Source organism: Chrysemys picta, chromosome 3 (assembly GCF_011386835.1).
Source record: "Chrysemys picta bellii isolate R12L10 chromosome 3, ASM1138683v2, whole genome shotgun sequence".
In the NCBI taxonomy this organism is placed as follows: Eukaryota; Metazoa; Chordata; order Testudines; family Emydidae; genus Chrysemys; species Chrysemys picta.
Genome location: NC_088793.1, coordinates 86641801 through 86662532, shown reverse-complemented (window position 1 = coordinate 86662532; position 20732 = coordinate 86641801). Strand labels below are relative to the sequence as shown.

Below are 20732 nucleotides of genomic sequence, written 5' to 3'. Positions count from 1 at the left end.
CGCTCGAACTGACACAAAGCCAAAAAAAAGCTCCTCCTGCTGCGCACCCCCCAAGATCCTCTTCTGCACCCCACTTTGGAGACCACTGCTCTAGACCTCTGGTTCCCAAACTTGTTCTGCCGCTTGTTCAGGAAAAGCCCTTGACGGGCCGGGCCGGTTTGTTTACCTGCCACGTCCGTAGGTTTGGCCAATCGCGACTCCCAGTGGCCGCAGTTCACTGCTCTAGGCCAATGGGAGGTGCTGGAAGCGGCGCAGGCCGAGGGAAGTACCGGCCTGGCCCGCCAGGGCTTTCCCTGCACAAGCGGCGGAACAAGTTTGGGAACCACTGATCTAGACCATCCCTGACAGGTGTTTGTCTAACCTGCTCTTAAAAGTCTCCAATGGTGGAGATTCCACAACCTCCCTAGGCAATATATTGCAGTGCTTAACCACCCTGATAGTTAGGAAGCTTTTCCTAATGTCCAACCTAAACCTCCTTTGCTACAATTTAAGCCCATTGCTTCTTGTCCTAACCTCCGAGATTAAGAACAACAATTTTTCTCCGTCCTTCTTGTAACAACCTTTTATGCATTTGAAAACTGTTATCATGTCCCCTCTCAGTCTTCTCTTTTCCAGACTAAACAAACCCAATTTCTAGACCTTTAATCATTTTTATTGCTCTTCTCTGGACTTTCTCCAATTTGTCCACATCTTTCCTGAAATGTGACGCCCAGTTGAGGCCTAATCAGCGCAGAGTAGAGCATATATGTAGTGTGCATATGTGTGAATTATTTGTATTATATATATATATATATATATATTATGGAAGCACAAGTCACACGTCCATAGTTTAGTTTGAGTTTTGCACTTAAAGTAGAGATTCAATCACTGTATTACGTATGAAGAATAGCAAGTATTCACACCAAAATTTCAGAATGATTTTTCTGAGATTGTACAATTAAATCCATTCATTAGTTCAGGGGGTTAAAATTAATTAAAATGGGTTCTTTAAGAAATTTAGCACCTTACGTCAGTCCATTTTTTGTCCCAAATTATTTTACTAACACATTAAAGGAGAGTCTTCAAATTTCCCACATGCTTAAAAAAAATCATTTGAAATCTCCTGCACAGGCTACATTTGAAGAATTTTTTAGGATTAATGTTCAATTTTTGCTATTAATCAATGTAACTAAAAGTTTCTTCTTTAGCATAGGCTGAGGAATAACGTTCTTCTACAGACAATTTTATGAAGAACTATCCGTTTTCAAAAGGTGTGTGTCTGTGTATACACTGAACACACACACGTTTGTATATAATTATATAAATATAGAGACTTAAGAATAGATAATTATATTGGGAAGGGTTGATGGTTGATGCTGATATAGGGTCAAATAGTGCTGCAGACCTGGGCATGAAACCATCTTCCCTCAGGAAACAACAACTAGTAGAGGTAAAGTAGCACATCTCCTCAGTAACACCAGCTACAAGCACAGGGAAACCAGTCCTCTACTCACTAAACTGGCATTCTACAGAATACCGTGTCAAATGCAAGGTCTTGACCCTTGTCTTCAAGATTCTCAATGACCTGGGCCCAGAATACCTAAAATACCACCTAAAGCTCCAGGACGATGACCACCGGACAATTTCACACCACAGATACAATGAAACTGTTCACCAAAAGGATAAGTGCTTGTCTGTGCAGGAGAACAAGACATTGGAATGAACTAGCATATGCCTATTTCCTATTCCCAACAAAAGGCACAATTCTTTGACTTTGCCTGCATTATATAAACACGTAGCACAGTGTGCATATAATTTATATTTAAAAAAATTAATAAAACCTCACGCCGTCACACTTTTCCACAGCAAGATGATGGGAGAAAGAACAAGCCACACAGAGCAGATATTAGCTATCTAATTATATTACTCTGACTTGGCTTTGTCACCCACCTAGTAGTCTGAAGATTTTTTCTATCATCTACCACCAGTGACGACTGTCTCAACTATCTAACATGCACTTACTCAATTTAACTTAATCTAAGTTTTATTCATCACTCATTCTAACCCACTCAGTCCCTACATACTGGTGTCACTACATTGTTAGCTATTCCCTAATTAAAATGAATGCATTCTTGCTATACTGGGCTTAAAATATATGCATTAATGTATAATAATTTAGGATCTTTTCCCTCTAGTTTACTATAACAACCATTTCCCTCATACCATACCAAGACGTGCCTGAAAGTCACATGCTTCTAAATAGGTCCATCAAGTGAGTAAAAAAAAAAAATGGAAATAATTGCACAATTTAAAAAATTAAGCGCAATTAATTGTGCAATTAATTGCACTGTTAAACAATAATAGAATAACATTTATTTAAATATTTTTGGATGTTTTCTACATTTTTATATATTGATTTCAATTACAACACAGAATACAAAGTGTACCGTGCTCATTTTATATTTATTTTTGATTACAAGTATTTGCACTGTAAAAAACAAAATAAATAGAATTTTTTAATTCACCTAATACTATAGTGCAGTCTCTTTCTAATGAAAGCTGAACTTACAAATGTAGAATTATGTACAAAAAAACTGCATTCAAAAATAAAACAATGTAAAATTTTAGAGCCTGCAAGTCCGCTCAGTCTTACTTCTTGTTCAGCCAATTGCTCAGACAAACAAGTTTGTTTACATTTGCAGGAGATATTGCTGCCCGCTTCTTGTTTACAATGTCACCTCAAAGTGAGAACAGGTGTTCTCATGGCACTGTGGTAGCCAGTGTCACAAGATATTTACATGCCAGATACTAAAGATTAAAATGTCCTTTCATGCTTCAATCACCATTCCAGGGGACATGCGTCCATGCTGCTGACAGGTTCTGCTCGATAACAATCCAAAGCAGTGTGGACTGATGCATGTTCATTTTCATTATCTGAGTCAGATGCCACCAGCAGAAGGTTGATTTTATTTTTTGGTGGTTCGGGTTCTGTCGTTTCCGCATCAGAGTGTTGCTCTTTTAAGACTTCTGAAAGTATGCTCCACATCTCATCCCACTCAGATTTTGGAAGGCACTTCAGATTCTTAAACCTTGGGTCAAGCGCTTTAGCTATCTTTAGAAATCTCACATTGGTACTTTCTTTGCGTTTTGTCAAATCTGCAGTGAAAGTGTTCTTAAAATGAACATGTGCTGGGTCATCATCTGGGACTGCTATAACATGAAATATATTGTAGAATGCGGGTAAAACAGAGCAGGGGACATACAATTCTCCCCCAAAGAATTCAGCAACAAATTTAATTAACACATTTTTTGTTAACAAGCGTCATCAGCATGGAAGTATGTCCTCTGGAATGGTGGCTAAAGCATGAATGGGTATATGTATGTTGGCATATCTGGCACATAAATACCTTGCAATGCTGGCTACAAAAGTGCCATGCAAATACCTGTTTTCACTTTCTGGTGACATTGTAAATAAGAAGAGGGCAGCATTATCTCCTGTAAATGTACACAAACTTATTTGTCTTAGTGATTGGCTGAACAAGTAGGACTGAGTCGACTTGTATGCTCTAAAGTTTTACATTGTTTTGTTTTCGAGTGCAGTTATGTAACAAAAACTCCTACATTTGTAAGTTGCACTTTCATGACAAAGAAATTGCACTACAGTACTTGTATGAGGTGAATTGAAAAATACTATTTCTTTAGCAGTGTTAATATTAGTAATCAAAAATAATATATACTTTGTATTCTGAGTTGTAACTGAAATCAATATATATGAAAAGGTAAAAAAAATCCAAAATATTTAATAAATTTAAATTAGTATTCTATTAACAGTGTAATTAAAACTGCAATTAATCACGATTAGTTTTTTTAATCGCAATTAATTTTTTTTAGTTAATCACGAGTTAACTGTAATTAATTGACAGCCCTACTTCTAAATAAAAGGAGAAATTATGTGTGATAGTTATGCATTTTAAAAATGTTTCATTCTTCATTTTTTCCGTTCAGGTGATGATATTTTCTTGAATACTTATGTGTTTTTCCTGCATGCAGGTTCATTGACATGGATGTTTGAAGGGTCAGCAGAGATAAGACCTGAAAATGTTGAAGAAAAAGAACTGTTACTCTTGTGGATCATATACTTTAAATTCAACTTACTTTATTTTGGAATTAGAGTTAACATTGCTAAGTGCAAATCCAAGCAAACACAAATATTCACATGTGCATAAAAGTATGTGTGTACCTAAACAATGTGTTTATACACACAACAAAAAACCCTTTAAAACTGTGTTTGTGTCTATAGGGCATAAAACTGTGTAGCGTCCTGGTCCCCTGACATGGTTGTATTAATATTGCGGAGAGGACGCTTTACAGCCACGTATACCATGGTCCACCAATCTCTATAATGTTTTCTATTATAGAGTTGAAAACCATTTTGTCCTGTCTATAATGACAGCTAAATTGTTTCCAGCAGTTAAAGAATCTCCAGCAGAAACTCACTGCTGAAATCCATTCTCAACAGTCAATTTCCTAGCATATATGGGCCCTCTCTCCATATAATAGCTTGACTGCTGAGATCAGGTGAGGTACCTGATCTTATTGTCTCTAGATTTGTGTATGTCAGGGTCTAGTAACAGGATAAAATCTTCAGAACTACCTAAGCAAATTAGGAGCCTAAATCACATTTTCAAGAGACTTAAGATGGTCTGCACTAGGAAATTAGGTTGGTATAACTACATCGCTCAGAGGTGTGAAAAATCCACAGTCCTGAATGACACATTTAAACCAACCTAATCCCTAATGCACTAGGAACTACTGCCGCTCAGGGAGGTGGAGAACCTACGCTGACTGGAGAAGTCCTTCCATCGGCATAGATAGTGTCTCACTTAAACATTACAGTGGTGCAGCTGCTGCAGTGCAGCTCGTGCTGCTGAAGCGTTTTCAGAGTAGTGTAGACCATCTTAAGTCTCTTGAAAATGAGGCCTAAGACTCTCTTAGGACTTAGGTTCCTAAGTGTTTATGTCACTTTTGAAAATAAGATTTAGGGTTTAATCCCCAAAAGCACATAGGCATCTAAGGCCTGGCCTATACTAGTAAATTAAGTCGTCTTAAATATGTCATTCAGGTGCGTGAAAAATCCACACCCTGAGCATTGTAGTTAAACTGTTCTAACCCCCAGATTAGATAGCGCTAGGTTGACAGAAGAGTTCTTCCATCGACATAGTTACTGCCTTTTGGGGAGGTGGATTGTCGATGGGAAAACCCCTCCCATCAGTGGTAGAGTCTACACTGAAGCACTATAGTGACACAGTTGTAGCAGTGTAGCTGTGCCGATGTAGTATTTCAAGTGTAGACAAGGCCATAATCCCACTTTAGGCACTACTTAGACACCACTGAGATCCTCAGAACCTCCACTCAGCTGCTGCCTAACTCTGGAGGCACTTATAATCCCCCAGAGGCTACATTTTCACTATAAAAGTCCCTTAGGGTATGTCTACACTACGAGAGTAGTTCAATTGTACTTAAATCGAATATGTGGAATCGATATTACAAAGTCGAACGTGTGTATCCACACTAAGGACAGTAATTCGACTTTGTGAGTCCACACTAATGGGGTAAGCATCGACATTGGAAGCGGTGCACTGTGGGGAGCTATCCCACAGTTCCCGCAGTCCCCACTGCTCATTGGAATTCTGGGTCGAGCCCCCAATGCCTGCTGGGGAAAAAAATGTGTCGAGGGTGGTTTTGGGTAACTGTCCTCCTCCAACCGTCACTCCCGCCCTCCCTCCCTGAAAGCGCCGGCGGGCAATCAGTTCGCGCACTTTTCTGGTGAGTGACAGCGCGGATGCCACAGCACTGCGAGCATGGAGCCTGCTGCAACCATCGCTGCAGTTATGGCCGTTGTCAACACCTCACACTTTATCATCCACCTTTTCCAGAGGCAGATGCTGAGAAATTGGGCGAGGAGGCTACGGCAGCGCGGTGAGGACATGAAGTCTGAGAGTGGTGGCACAGACCTCTCACAAAGCACGTGACCCCGCGCCATGAACATCATGGTGGCAATGGGTCATGCTGATGCTGTGGAACGGCGATTCTGGGCCCGGGAAACAAGCACGGACTGGTGGGACCGCATAGTGCTGCAGGTCTGAGATGAATCACAGTGGCTGCGAAACTTTTGTATGCGTAAGGGAACTTTCCTGGAACTTTGTGAGTTGCTGTCCCCTGCCCTGAAGCACAAGGACACTCGGATGCGAGCAGCCCTGACTGTCCAGAGGCGGTTGGCCATGGCCCTCTGGAAGCTTGCAACACCAGACAGCTACCGGTCAGTTGCGAATCACTTTGGCGTCAGCAAATCTACCGTGGGGGTTGCTGTGATGCAAGTAGCCAACGCAATCGTTGAGCTACTGCTGTCAAAGGTAGTGACCCTTGGAAACGTCCAGGTCATCATAGATGGCTTCACCGCGATGGGATTCCCAAACTGCGGTGGGGCTATAGATGGAACTCACATCCCTATCCTGGGACCAGACCACCAGGCCAGCCAGTACATTAACCGAAAGGGCTACTTTTCAATGGTGCTGCAAGCACTAGTGGACCATAGGGGACGTTTTACAAACATCAACGTAGGATGGCCGGGCAAGGTTCATGACGCTTGTGTTTTCAGGAACTCTGGTCTGTTTAGACGGCTGCAGGAAGGTATTTACTTCCCGAACCAGAAAATAACTGTTGGGAATGTGGAGATGCCTATAGTGATCCTCGGGGACCCAGCCTACCCGCTAATGCCCTGGCTCATGAAGCCCTATACAGGCGCCCTGGACACTGAAAAAGAACTCTTCAACTACCGTCTGAGCAAGTGCAGAATGGTGGTGGAGTGTGCTTTTGGACGTCTCAAGGGGAGATGGAGAAGCTTACTGACTCGCTCTGATCTCAGCGAAACCAATATCCCCATTGTTATTGCAGCTTGCTGTGTGCTCCACAATCTCTGTGAGAGCAAGGGGGAGACCTTTATGGTGGGGTGGGAGGTTGAGGCCAATAGCCTGGCCGCTGATTACGCCCAGCCAGACAGCCGTGCGATTAGAAGAGCCCAGCGGGACGCGCTGTGCATCCGGGAGGCTTTGAAAGCTAGGTTCCTCAGTGACCAGGGTAACCTGTGACTATTAAGTTTGTCTAAAGAGAAGCTGAACCTGCCCCCGTTTCTTTACCCACTTACTGTTGACTATCCTCTCCAGCTACATACCCCGTTCACCCTGTCCCCCGCCCTTCCAACACATGTTTAAAAATAAAAGAAATGGAACTTTGTTAATGAACACCATTTTCTTTACTACGGATTTCGTGGTAAAGTGTTGAAACTGGGACGCAGACTGTGGTGGGGAGCGGGCGTAGTGATGGAAAGAACGCTTCTAAACTCGAGGAATGACAGGCTCCTGCTCCTTGAGTGGTCCGCAGTGGTGGACTGGTTGTTTCAACGGAGCCTGCCACCCCTCCTTTTCGGGACTCTGTGTGTGGGGGCTATTTGACTTTGTGGCGGGGGAGGACGGTTACAGATCCCCTGCTGCGTGGCTCTGTGATCCAGGATAAGGACCGCTGCATAAGATCTCTATCCGCCCTCCCCCGCCACAAAGTCACATGACACCCCCCCCCCCCCGAACATGAAAACCACCTCCCAGACTGACCAGGGTGACTAGTGACTGCAATGTGTGTGTGACCTTCTGCTGAACCTGCCCCCGTGTCTGTACCCTGGTAAAGGTGACTGTCCTCTCCAATTACCAGCCCCCTTCCCCCTTCAAACACACTCTCCCCTAAAAGAACATGATGGAAACAGTAATTAACAGAAACGTATCTTTTATTAGCAACTACATAGTTAGGGGATGAAACTGGGACGGGGGCTTGGGTGAGGCGGGAAGGAAAGGACTTATCAAATTTTTGGGAATGAGAGCCTTCTCACCTTCCTCATCTTCCCCGTCCGCTAACATCTCCGAGGAAGCGGCCGTCGACAATATCCCATCCCTAGAGTCCACGGTCAGTGGTGGGGTAGTGGTGGCGGCCGCACCTAGAATGGAATGCAGTGCCTTGTAGAAACGGCATGTCTGGGGCAGGGATCCGGAGAGTCCGTTTGACTCTTTGGTCTTCTGGTATGCTTGTCTCAGCTCCTTGATTTTCACGCGGCACTGCGTTGCATCCCGGCTGTACCCTCTCTCTGTCATGGCTTTTGAGATCTTCTCGTAGATCTCTGCATTCCGTCTTTTCGATCGCAGCTCCGAAAGCACGGACTCATCACCCCACACAGCGATCAGATCCAAGACTTCCCGATCAGTCCATGCTGGGGCCCTCTTTCTATTCTGAGATTGCATGGTCACCTCTGCATCGTTGCCAGTGCTGCTGAGCTCGCCACGATGTCCAAACAGGAAATGAGATTCAAACTGCCCAGACAGGAAAAGGAATTCAAATTTTCCCGGGGCTTTTCCTGTGTGGCTGCTCAGAGCATCCGAGCTCGGACTGCTGTCCAGAGCGTCAACAGAGTGGTGCACTGTGAGATAGCTCCCGGAGCTATTAGCATCGATTTCCATCCACACCTACCCTAATTCGACATGGCCATGTCGAATTTAGCGCTACTCCCCTCGTTGGGGAGGAGTACAGAAATCAAATTTAAGAGACCTCTATGTCGAACTAAATGGCTTCGTTGTGTGGACGGGTGCAGGGTTAATTCAATTTAACGCTGCTAAATTCGACATAACCTCCTAGTGTAGACCAGGCCTTAGATGCCTAAGCTTTTGATGCTGGATGTGCACACATTGCCTCTGTCTAGGTGCCTGTCGAGAGGCCACCCCTAAGCCCCGGTGTAGTCTTCAAGATAGGCAGGGCAATGCCCATTTTGCTTGCAAGGTCTGATCAGGAGCATTCTGAAAGCATAATTAATTCCACACAAAATGGGCAAGGGGGGAAGAGAGGCAATGGCAGTGGTAACCATTAGCCCAGTGGTATGGGAACTTACCCAGGAGATGGGAAGACACTGGTTCCCCCCACCTGAAGAGAAAGGATTTGAACCTGGTTTCCCACCTTTCAAGTGAATGTCCTATCTATCAGATCTTAAGAGTCATTCTCACTCACTCTGGCCCAATGCATATTGAATTATTTATATAAAGTGGAACAGCTTCAACAGAAGAGACTGAGGAGACCTACATCAGAATATCCCAGAGCTCACTGGACATTGCAACACCTAAGTTCCTTTGTGGGTATAGGCCTAAGCTCCCAAATCACTTAGATTTTTTGAAAATTTTACCCGTCTTTAGGGCCTGATCTTTCACCACTGAAATAAGTGGGAGCTTTGCTGGATGTGCAAGATCAAGCTCTTAATGAAGTAAAGGACTGAACGAGGGAGATCATAGGGTATTTCTATGCTATGGGGGCTATACCGGCATAGACATGGTTTCATACCTATGCTGGTATATCCCCATAGTATAGACACAGTGACCGAAGGGATTTTTCTGCCAATGTAGGAACACCATTTCCCTGAGTGATGTATCTATGCACCTAGCTGTATCTACGCTGGGAGTTGGGTCTGCATAGCTATATTGCTCAATAATGTGGATTTTGCACACCTCTGAGTGACATCGCTATGTCAACCTACATTGTAAGTGTAGGCCAGTTTTTTCCAGACTGAATTTCTGGATGGCATAATCAGTTTAGACAAGTATTCTATTGTGAACTGCAGTTATAGATTTTTTATAAAGTACATAATACTAATTGGGAAAAAGAAGAGGTGAATTACTGCCTGACCTGTTTTTTGTTCAAATATAAAAATAAACAGCTACATTTATTTTCTTCTGTTGAGTATATTCTATCTTTTAAGACAGTAGTTAGCTAGTTACGGTGACAGTCGATACTATTATTTCTAATACTAATATTAATTTATTGTAGCTGTTTAATAGTATTTGATTAGTGGCAGTTGTATATTCAAGTTTCATTATTTTCACACAAATATGTGGATGTTGGTCAGGAGCACAGCTGCTGCCTAGCAACTGTAGATGGTAACTCTGGAACAGCATGCAAAGGAGATGGCTTGCTTTAGATTGGAAAACTGGAGATGGCATTTGGGAGAATATATCATTTAGAGAATGGGGTTAAAATGGGGAGTTGGCAGAGGCTTCTCCAATCACGATGTTACCATTTGGAAGTGACTGCTCTGGGATGTCAGAATTTTCAGGAACTAGAGGATACACTTCAACTAACATGAGTATATCATATATTGGAGACTGTCCAGGCACATAAAGCTGAAATTCAGAAGTCCAGGAATAGATCTTGCATCTGCTGCTGGTTGACAGGGCTGTCACAGGTACTCATGGATCTCGGATCCCTGTAAACGAGCTCCTGCGTCAGTGATGGCCTTGAGGCTAACTTCTTCACTTAAATGCACAAGTAAAATGAAAATAGAGAGAAGAGTGCTCTGAATCTGAGAAGGTGGAACTCATCAGGTCTGGGAGTTGCAGATAAATTGCTAATTGTAGAATGTTTTGTAGGGCTAGGAGACTAAAACTTTAAGCAAACTCTTAAAAACTGGATAAGAAACTAGTCACTTAATTCTTCTGAAGGCAATTCATAGCAGTTTCAGTCTGAGGATAAAACAGCTCATTTGGACAGGAAATTTTCTCCAGATTAGGTGTCCACTACTCTTGTTCTAGTCCTGCTTTCTCAGGGCACGTCTTCACTATCCGCCGGATTGGCAGGTAGCAATCGATCTATTGGAGATCAACTTATCGCGTCTAGTGAAGACGTAATAAAATCGATCCCTGATCGCTCTGCCGTCGACTCCAGAAATCCACTGCGGCAAGAGGCAGAAGCAGAGTCGACGGAAGCGTGGCAGTGGTCGACTCGCCGCAGTCCTCACAGCCAGGTAAATCGATCTAAAATACGCAACTTCAGCTACGCTATTCACATAGCTGAAGTTGCGTATCTTAGGTCAACCCCCCCCGTAGTGTAGACCTAGCCTCAGTTTTCCGACGATTCTTCCAGATTCAGAGTACACTGTTGGCTGCTTTCATGTTCCTTGTTAGATGAAGTAAAGAAGCCTAGCTCTCAAAGCCATCACTGAGTTAGGAAAAGATGGCAAGGATACTCAATGAGATGGATACTCAAAGCAAAGATCAGCCAGATTAACAGGAAGACAGCAGGGGCTCAGAAAGAAGTAAATGAAGAAAGTGTAGTGATGACTGCAGGCCCCCTGTGAGTGGAGGGGAGGAAATGAGGAAAAGTTAGTAGTTAATAGGGAGCAGGATAAAATTTGTTCAAAGAACAATAACAGGAAGATGAAAACTGGGTCAGACTGAGCTGGTACTTGGTGACGTTTCACTAGTACTTTCCTGGTGACTGTCAGTTTTTGTGGAATTTAAGCTTCCTTAAAAAGAAACGTTTCTAGTCCTCATAGTTAAAAAGATGTCCCAGCAAACAAAGAGCTCTTACAGAAATGGGCCCTGCACCTCAATTGTGTGTTAAATTCTTATTAGATCTCAGAATTAAGTATCAAATTTCTTAATGTCAATTAATTGTGTGTGCCAGACAGATCTATCCCATTTCTTTGTGACTATGGGAAAATTTGAGTAGCATTACCTTTTTCTTTGGTTTATGTGAAAATGAGATAAAGGAACAAAAGTGACCCAGAGAAAACAAATTGACCCAGTGAGACAACAAATAGAGAAATAGACTGAAAAATCCACCCAAGATGTGTGAACTTCAGAGAGTAAATGAAGAGTAGGAATTGCCTGCTCTGCTTTTTGTTTAAATCTAAAACCAAAACATACACAGGTTCAGTGGAAAGCATATGTTTTACATACTGGATTTATGTCTGATTTTATAGATTTGTACATTTGCTGTATCTTTCAATCTACACATTTACCAAACAAAACTAGAATAGGTCTATGAAACACATAGCCTTTTTACAGGAGGATCCTCAGGGCTGTCAGCTCTTGTGATATTTGGTGTTTTTCCTAAGGCCCCAACTAGGAAACAGCGATTGAATGAAAATCTCAGCGTTTATTTATTTATTTATAAAAGACCTATATTTCTAGCCTTAATTAGGGCCGGACCCAGCCTAAGGGCTCAGGAACCAGAAGGCAAATAAAACGAGCGCTGACTTTATTAAGGAAAAAATATGTCATGATTTTAAGCCAATCTCATGATTATGAGGGTTTCACTCGGTGGGCTGTCAGCACCGTGTCTCTTTCCCACTGAGGAAGGCTGCTCCCTAGGGCTGGATTCCTCGCTGGGAGGAGGTTCCTGGGGAGCTCAGTGGGGCTGGCGCCTGGCCCCTCAGGCGCGGGGTGGGCGGCTGATTGCCGGGGGAGGCGCTGGGGAGGTCGGGGAGCTGTGGGGCCGCCCTGCAATCATTCCACCGCAAGGAGACCGAGGCGCGCGGCGCAAAGGGAGCCGCTCCCCAAGGGTCCCCCGCTAACGGCAGCGGTGCCTGACAACAGCCCTCCGCGGGCTGCAGCCGGGCCACTGGCTGCCGTAGAGGCGGCGAACGCGCGTCCGGAGCGGGCTGTGGGGCAGGAAACGCCGCGTCCGGGCTGGCAGTGGCGCCGAGGCCCAGCCTCCGCAGCGTGCAGCAGCAGCCGCACCACGACTCCTCCCCGCCGCCAGCAGCACGTTCACCAGCCGCCGCCGCTCTTTTATAGGCTGAGAATTGCGCTCGCTTCCTCTCCTCCCTCTCCCGCGGGCCGCGCGCAGTGACCGTTACAGCCAAAGGGGGCGCACGCGACGAGAGAAACGTTACCTGAGAACTCCCACTCCCCCTTTCTTCCTTCTTCTCCCCTCCTCAGTCTCGTGCGTGACAGCGGCACGAGACTGCCCCTTCCCCCAGCAGCGGGCGGCGACTCACCTTCCCGCAGCGAGACGCCTCAGCATCCAAAATGGCGGCCCGACCCAGCCTAACCCAATCCTAGCCCAGGAGTCCCCAGCCCGATCCATGACTCGGCACTCCGTAGCGTCACCTAGCCGCTAGGGTCGATTGTCGATAAACCGATACCGCACGGCTTCCACTGCCCAGGGAGCGGAAAAAACACCCTGTGCTGAAGCGCAGAAGGGGAGAAACACATTCCCCCCGCCCGCCCCCTTCTCCCCCCCCCCCAGTGGTTGCGTCCGTGACATCATCATCATGGCAACAACAGCTGGAGCCGAGGAGGCACCGCCGCCAAGGCGTCCGCGCTGCCGAGGGAAGGGACTGCTCTGCCCATGAGGCGCTCGCGGCCGGCCAGGCTCTTCTAGAGCCAGTTCGGGCTGCTCAGTGCGCGCGTGTGTCTGTGTGCGCGCGGGCGGGGAGCGGCGGGAGGGAGGGGGCTGCGCTCGCTGCTGCGGCGGTGGCGGGGGAGCCGTGTGGGCTCCGCGCTCGCTCAGTGCGTGGGTCGCTCTCGGCGGCGACGAACATGTTCTCAGTGAGGCTCGTGACCGCCGACTACTACATGGGCAGCCCGCTGCCCGGCCTGGACCCCGGCCAGTCCCGCTTCAGAGAGGCCCAGGCCAAGAAGGTGCCCGTGGTGAGAGTCTTCGGCGCCACCCCTGCAGGTAAGGGACCCCCGGCTGCCTCTGCGGAGCCCCCGCCGGCGCTAGGCCCGGGGACCAGCCCCCCACAGGGCTCGCTTTGTGATTCAGCCCCAGCATGCTGCGGCGTGTGCCTCACCTGCCGCCGCCGGCCTCGCCCCTCCCCCGACGGGACCCCGCGGGAACTGGCTGCTGCTGCGTGGGGTGATACCTGCCTGGAGCCGGTGGGGACCGCAGGGTCTCCATAGACCGCGGCTCCCTGCAGGCTCCATGGCTGGTGGGGAGGGGGCGCTGAGAGCAGGATCGGGATCTGCAGGTGCGAGGATGAGCAGAGAGGCTTGTGCCCGGCGAGAGTAGGAAATCGCTACATTCGCGCCGCTCACAGGGGAAGCTGCCCCCACATAGGCTCGGTCGTAGCTCGTGAACCACAACTAAGCGCAGCTGTAAAAACACAGTGGATCTGCTCTGCTCCGGATAGAGGGATTTGTACGTAACCCAGGCCGTGAGGTGTTGGGGCTTGCCTCTTTAAAGAAAGAGATGCAGCGTTTGTGTGTGAATGGATAGAAGAAAAAAAATCATACGTGTCTTTGAGGGGGTGCATACTGAGTTAATTTATAAGTACTGTATCTTTAAACGGATTCCTAATACAGAGTTCTATACGTGGGACTTCTGCAACAAGACTTGTGAAGTGGTTGTTTTTATGTTGCTGTTACGCTAGTATATTGTAAATTGCTCAGACCAATAGGCAATAGTGCTGCACTGCAGAAGGGAACGTCCTAACCACTAGCCACATGTTGGCCCCTGCGACTTCCTAATGTAACATTCTATTTATTCTTCATTACCCCTTCAGCTATACTTCTTATTGTTTAAATCGATAAGAAGCATGGCAATTCCAAGGTATATCCCCCAAATACCAACATTCTCTTTACCAATAACATATTTTTCTAAATATGGATAACCTTTATTGCAAGTTTTCAGTAAACATTGACTATGAAAAAAGGCCTCCTTTTCATCAGTTGTTACAAATATTAGAGAACATTGAAATGTTTGTGTTCTATGATACTGACCTTGGGAACTAAGGTATTTGTGTGTTTTAAAGATGTGTGCTATAAGTAGAGTATTTAATGTACACTCTTATCATTAGGGAGGGCAGAAACTGCAGTAAAAGTGCACAATAAAGGTGTCTTTTCCCCCATTAGTATAGTATAGCAATCTTTATTCATATTTGGAATTTCAGTGTTATCTTTTCTGCGCACTCTTCAGGTGCAGAGGAAGGTAAGGTGATTGAAGCAGATGCAAACTGATGCACCTAAAGCTAAAATTTTTAAAGTAGATAGGTTGAATTAACACAAAAATAAGCTGATATAAAATAGCGACACCTCTTCTGTTGTAATTTGCATTTTGCATACATTCAGTGCTTCATATTTTCCCCCATAACAAAATCTGTTAAATGCTGTACATTTCAATAGTTTTCAAACTACATATGATAGAGGGAAGCTTCTTTGAGAAAGTAATTATGTAATCCTATGAGTAATTGTTTCACTATTCATAAATTTAGAGCCTTAGGTTGTCTGGAAGGAACAGGCTTACTATTTTTTTAAATGCATAAGAGAAGACTGATATAGTTTCTTTAAGATGATGTTGAGGATCTGCTATATCAGGAGTATGGCATGGAAAGTAATCAGTAGACTACTTCACTTTGTCCAGTGACTCAGAGCATACTGGGAAATCCTTTTGCTTCTCTGACATAAACTTTGCTATGTGTTTGCATAGCAGAACTTTTTCTAATTCAGCTTGGTTAATGGTGACTTTCCTCTGGCTTCTGCAGAAGAAGGGTGCTTTAATTATTTATTATTTCCGTGTTACTTTTTAGCACAAAGAGTAGCTTGCCTTTATTTTTCTTTTCCATTCTTTTAATAATTTTTGCTGATAAGACTTGAGAAATACATTTTGTAGTTCTGCTTGTCTTTAAATGGTAAAAACAGATGGAATTCAGGTTCTTTTAATTAAGTGTTGTTGGAAGTAAGCAATTGTTAGCACCTCTCTGTCAACGTTAATATATTTAAATGACTTGGCGTAGTAAACTCTGAAACTGTTTACAGTGGAACTATCATGAAATGAGATTTTATTTCATCTTTTAGAAATATGACTTCTTTTTTTAAAGGGGAGAAAATTCGACTTTGAAGTTGACTAATGCATTGCTGTATGTGATTCAGAATCAGTAAACTGACTTCTATTCTGGTGTATAAGTAAGGCCCAGCTGGGAGGTAGAAGCATCCCACTGAGGCTGTGGCTGTTCATGGTGGTGGTGATGGGGGCAGGGGTAGGTTAGTGGGCCAGCTCTGACCCAGGCCACCACTGCTACTTCCTAACAAGCTAGGAGGGGAGGGTGCGGGTGGGAAGAGGTGGCACTGACAATGCAGCCTTTAGGAGCCTGGACCCGGCCCGCCTCACAGAGGCCCCTGCAGGCCTGTAGGAGACACTGTAGTACTGGCTGATGAGGAGCTGAAACTGGGTTCCAGCCCTCACTCCTTGATCTTCCCCACTGGGACAGGGTTCCCTCACACACTTTGTGTTCCGTGCAGTGGTGGCTTTGTGCAGGGGATGGATCTCAGTCTGAGCTCCTTGCTAGCTGGTGCTTCAGTGTCTCCTATGGGCCTGTGAGGGCTGCTGTGGGGGCCAGCCAGGGCTTCCAAATTGCCTTGTTGTCAGTATGGCTCCCCTCTCTTCTCTGGCTGGACACGAAACAGCAGTAGAGGCCTGAAGCTGAGTATGGAGCAAGCTGATCCCTGCCCTGGATCAGGCTGGGCTAGACTGGCTTGTGTCATTTGGTTCATTTGCTCACTGAGTTGGCTCTCATTGCTCATCCAGGTGGCTTTTGTCACCCTGCCACTCCCCCACATCAACTCCATGGAATAGGACTGCTCCGCCACATCCCTCTGAGATGGGACTAGTTTGCTAACCCTCCGTGAGCAGCTGCAGCCTCAGTGAGGAGGCAGAAGTGGAGATGCCCGCTTTTGCCTCCCCACTGTTGAAAAAATTATAGAAGTTTGGGGGAGGGACTTGGCGGCCATGCATATCCAATGGAATTTGAACATTTACCCATGATGTTAGCATGGATGTAAAAAAAAAAAAAAAAAAAATGATTTTTCTGAGGGCCTTCTAAGATAGTGGCACACACCTACAGCTCAAGTCTTAAGCAACAGTAATGCTTGGGTTTTTTTTATAAGCTTGCATGAAGGAAATCAGCCCTTCTAATTAAGGTAAATGTATATTCTTGCCAGCCAGGTAGAAAAAGTCCCAAGTTGCAACACTGTGCATAGCACCTAGCCACTATGCTTGTATAGACAGCTTGCACCTTTAGTTTGGTTGTCGATACGTTAATCTTAGTATGTTTAAAATGAAACAATCATACTGTGCAGCTAATTAAGAGTCTTGGGTTCAAAAGGAGGCTCCAAGGCCCACCTGCTGAGCCAGTGGAGATTAAGCCATTTTCATATACCAATCAGTCATTTAGATTCTAGAAGTTGGAGTCCTAGCAGCACCACATTTTGGATCGTCTAGTAGCTGTGGGTGTTGGTGGGATCTGGCTGTATGCCCTTCTCTTCTGACAGGAGATTGTGTTCAAACAGCCAGATGAGTGAGGAAGGAATTCTATATTGCTGTACATGGTTTCATTCATAGTTGTGTATCATGAATTGATCGTTTTGCCAGTCTTCACACAAACTATAATATATATAATAGGGGCAAATTGCTCATAGAGGTAAAAAAGTTTGTGCCCATAGACACTTTCTGGTAAAAAGTACTGCCCCTTTACATGCTTTTAAAAATGGATTTATGGGTCCATTGCTGTGGACATTTGAAGGGTAGATCTTGAGCTCATTTCCTCTGGGTGAACATGGTAATATTTTTGGGTCCTGTGATGGGGTGGACTGGGCCCAAAGGGTCTGGGGGTCTAGCCACACCCATCCTAGGAAAGGAGTCGTGGAGAGGTCCTCCAAGCAGGCTAGAGTGGCTGCAGAGGAAACAGTCAATCAGAGAGGCTACAGGTAGCAGCCAATGGGAGCCCAGCAGGCGCATATAAAAGGAGTTGAAAGGGTCTGGCGAGATCAGTCTGCTAGCAGGGACTGGGAGACCAAGAAGTACCCCTGGCTAGCTGCAAGGGCTAAGGCAGGTAGTTGCTGGCAGGGATCGGGATAGCAAGGGAATAGCTTCTGGCTTGCTGCCAGGAGTCACTGAAGACAGGCCCAGGGAACAGACTGTTTGTGGAACTGTTCCCCCCACCACACACACCCAACTGACCTAGCTGGCGAGCCAGGGTCAGAGGACTAAAGGGCAAGCAAAGAGCCCCAAGGGAGGAAGCCCTGATGGTGCTGTTCCACCCCAGGGCAGGAACCTCCACATGTAAGCTGGCCAGTTAGGATATTTAGGGGCCCCGTTGGTCATACTGAGGACTGGAGCCTGGGAAGGGCTACGGGGACAGGTATAGATGGCTCACCCTGAGGACTGAGTTGCTGAAAACCCGGCGAGGGATCCATCGGTCGGAGGGGGGCGCTCCCAAGAAGTGGTTGCCGCCCCGCTGAAAAGAACTGAAAGGATGCAGACACACCTAAACAGAGGGGGTACTTGCGAGAGGCAGGTGCCGACCCTGTTGCAGGTCCTAAATCAAGAAAAGAGTTTAAAAGGTTAGGAATCAGAACCTTAATGTGTTCAAGCCAAAGCAAAGAGAATGAGTCTATTTTCTTTTTTCGCCATATCTATCTGTTTTCATCAAACCGAAGGTGAACCATAGTTAAAGTATCTTCATTTATGTAAGTACACCTTCGCTTCCAGTTGTTCCATTTTAACACTCATTGGTGCTTAAAGCTGACTTGCATATCTGTTGACACGAGTTGCTATATTGGAAGTATAATGAAAGTAGCACTTTTTCATGGTTTTAACTGCTTTTGTTATATTTTGAGATCATACGGATTCTTGGATGTAAGAAGGGCTACTTTGAGAGAACTTTTAAGATTGAATGGGTATTAAGTTTCATAACACTAGTTACTTTATTCATCAAGTAAAATAGAACTGCTAAACAAAATTTCATTGATTTTTCAGTATTATAGATGGACATTGTTACTCCTGGGGGAATTCTGCGTCACTGCGCATGCGCAGAATTAATGTCCTCCACAGATTTTTTTTTTTGCGTACGCGCAGGAAAAAATACTTCTGATGGGTAAGCAAAGGGAAGCCACAAGAGCAGTCATGTGCTCCTCCACAGCAGCTCAGGCAGGTTGGTGCAGGTGTCTGGGGCAGCTGGTAGAGGTGTAAATCACCACAGGGGGTGGAGAGGAGAGCTGGGCTGGGTTGTCATTAGTGTGAGCGAGAGTGATACTCTGTCCCTCTTGCTCGCTATTATGGCACACTCAGCATGGAGGGGCAGGGCTTTAGAATGTTTCTGAGGAGGTAGGGGTAGGGCAGGCTCTGTCCCCTCAGGCAGAGCAGAATGTAACAGCATGCCTACTTAGTGAATTGTTCCCATTGTCTTTGTGAATTCTCACAGGAGTATAAAACAGGTATAAATGTTTTAAGGCTCCTTTACATTGTCAGAGTGGTGTAAAGGGACAGGATGGCCTTATAAATGCTTATTGTGCTTTAGTGATTAGAACTAGTCTAAATTTTTGGACTGAAAAAAATTCTTATCAAAATATGCTCCATGAACTGTTTGTTACCTTTCTGGAGATGGTCAATGGCCAATATAAAACGTGTGTTTGATTCCCCAGCCATCACTTGCTCTTCAGTTGCCTATGATGTAACACTGAGCATATGGCTCCATATACACCTCTACCCCGATATAACTCTGTCCTCGGGAGCCAAAAATTCCACGTTATAGGTGAAACCGCGTTCTATTGAACTTGCTTTGATCCGCTGGAGTGTGCAGGCCCGCCCCCCCGTAGCGCTGCTTTACTGCATTATATCCGAATTCATGTTATATCGGGTCGCTTTATGTCGGAGTAGAGATGTATTTGTTGACTAATAACTAGAAATATAGGGTCAAACCTAGCTACATCATTATTAGACAAAGGGGTTTGGGGATTTCCTCCAACGCTCCCCACTCCCATTCTCCATCCATTGTATTGTAGTTTAAAGAAATTACAAAAATAATTGAAACCAGTGTGATTATATTGCTTAATTTAGACAAATAAAATATGCAGAATTTTAAAATATTGTGCATTAAATTTTTAAATTTTTGGCGCAGAATTTCCCCAGGAGTAGAACATGCTTTTATCATGCCTAAAACTTCAGAATTGGTGCTTTAAAATTTTTCCAGTTGCCTGCTAGCTAGGGGACCAAACCTGCAAATCAGAGGTCGATATACAGAATATGAAAGTAAGGGCCCTACTGTCCAAGGGCTAGGACCAAAGCACTGATTGAAAAGACCAGGGTCCTGAAGCCTTTCATCTGTTGGGAAGGGGAAAGGCACTAGGATTTCAATCAAGGTTATGTCTTGAAACCTGCCTAGGTCCTTCATCTACCAATCAGCTTCTAGTTATCAGGCTTCCTAAAATTTAAATATCTGTCTCCCTTCCTCCCTAAAAGTGTTGCAAGGGAGAAGAAACTTTTTATCTTTTCTGTCGTGTCCTAAAGCAGTGGTGGGCAACCTGCAGCCCGTCAGGGTAATCCGCTGGCGGCCTGCGAGACAGTTTGTTTACACCAGAGGTTCCCAAAGTGGGCGATACTGCCTCCTGGGGGGCGCTGGAACGATCCAGGGGGGCAGTAGTAGCCTCAGGTGCAATTGGGGGGCATTGAATAAAAATAAGGGGGCGGTGGAAGCATAAAGAAAGAAGAGAATATAAGAAAATTTTGAAAAACCGTTCGTACATGTTTCATCTGTTGTGTAACATAGAGTTAAAGTTGTAGTGATTACTTTATTTTCCAAATAAATTCACAAATTATAACCGATCAGGTGTCAAGTCCGCCAACAGCTCTTAACAAGCAAGTATTGGCAGGCGAGCATGTCGCGCATTGTCGGGAAGTCCAGCATGCATCGGCAGGAATATGTGCGTGTAATGACTTGTTTACAATACGATACTATAAATAGGCGACGTATGAAATCTAATTTAGATTGTTTCTGAATGGTGTAAAAAGCAGTTAACAATAGTACAATAAGTATTTAAAAATTTTTATTCACATTCGGTACCTTCGATCTTTACGGATTATGGATCACATACAAAGCAAATTGTATT

At 45.1% G+C, this 20732-nt stretch overlaps 1 protein-coding gene and 1 long non-coding RNA gene across 5 annotated transcripts in view; one reads left to right on the top strand and one right to left on the bottom strand.

Moving 5' to 3' along the window:
• The window catches only part of LOC122174430 (uncharacterized), a 119112-nt gene extending 106256 nt beyond the window's left edge, over positions 1–12856 (bottom strand). For 2 of the 3 annotated variants that reach the window (XR_006176219.2, XR_006176218.2), the window contains exon 1: positions 4007–12336. This is a non-coding gene — a long non-coding RNA (uncharacterized LOC122174430). Of the gene's footprint in view, positions 1–4006; positions 12337–12739 lie in introns of those variants that run through there. The other variant, XR_010600095.1, reaches the window with a different exon arrangement.
• A 532-nt stretch (positions 12857–13388) lies between these two features.
• REV3L (REV3 like, DNA directed polymerase zeta catalytic subunit) overlaps positions 13389–20732 on the top strand; it is a 241847-nt gene continuing 234503 nt past the window's right edge. For both annotated transcript variants that reach the window (XR_010600094.1, XM_005287599.4), the window contains exon 1: positions 13389–13527. Coding sequence is in view for 1 of the 2 variants with exons in the window: in XM_005287599.4 (XP_005287656.2) it covers positions 13389–13527 (139 nt within the window). In the remaining variant the exon portion in view is untranslated. The remainder of the gene's footprint in view (positions 13528–20732) is intronic.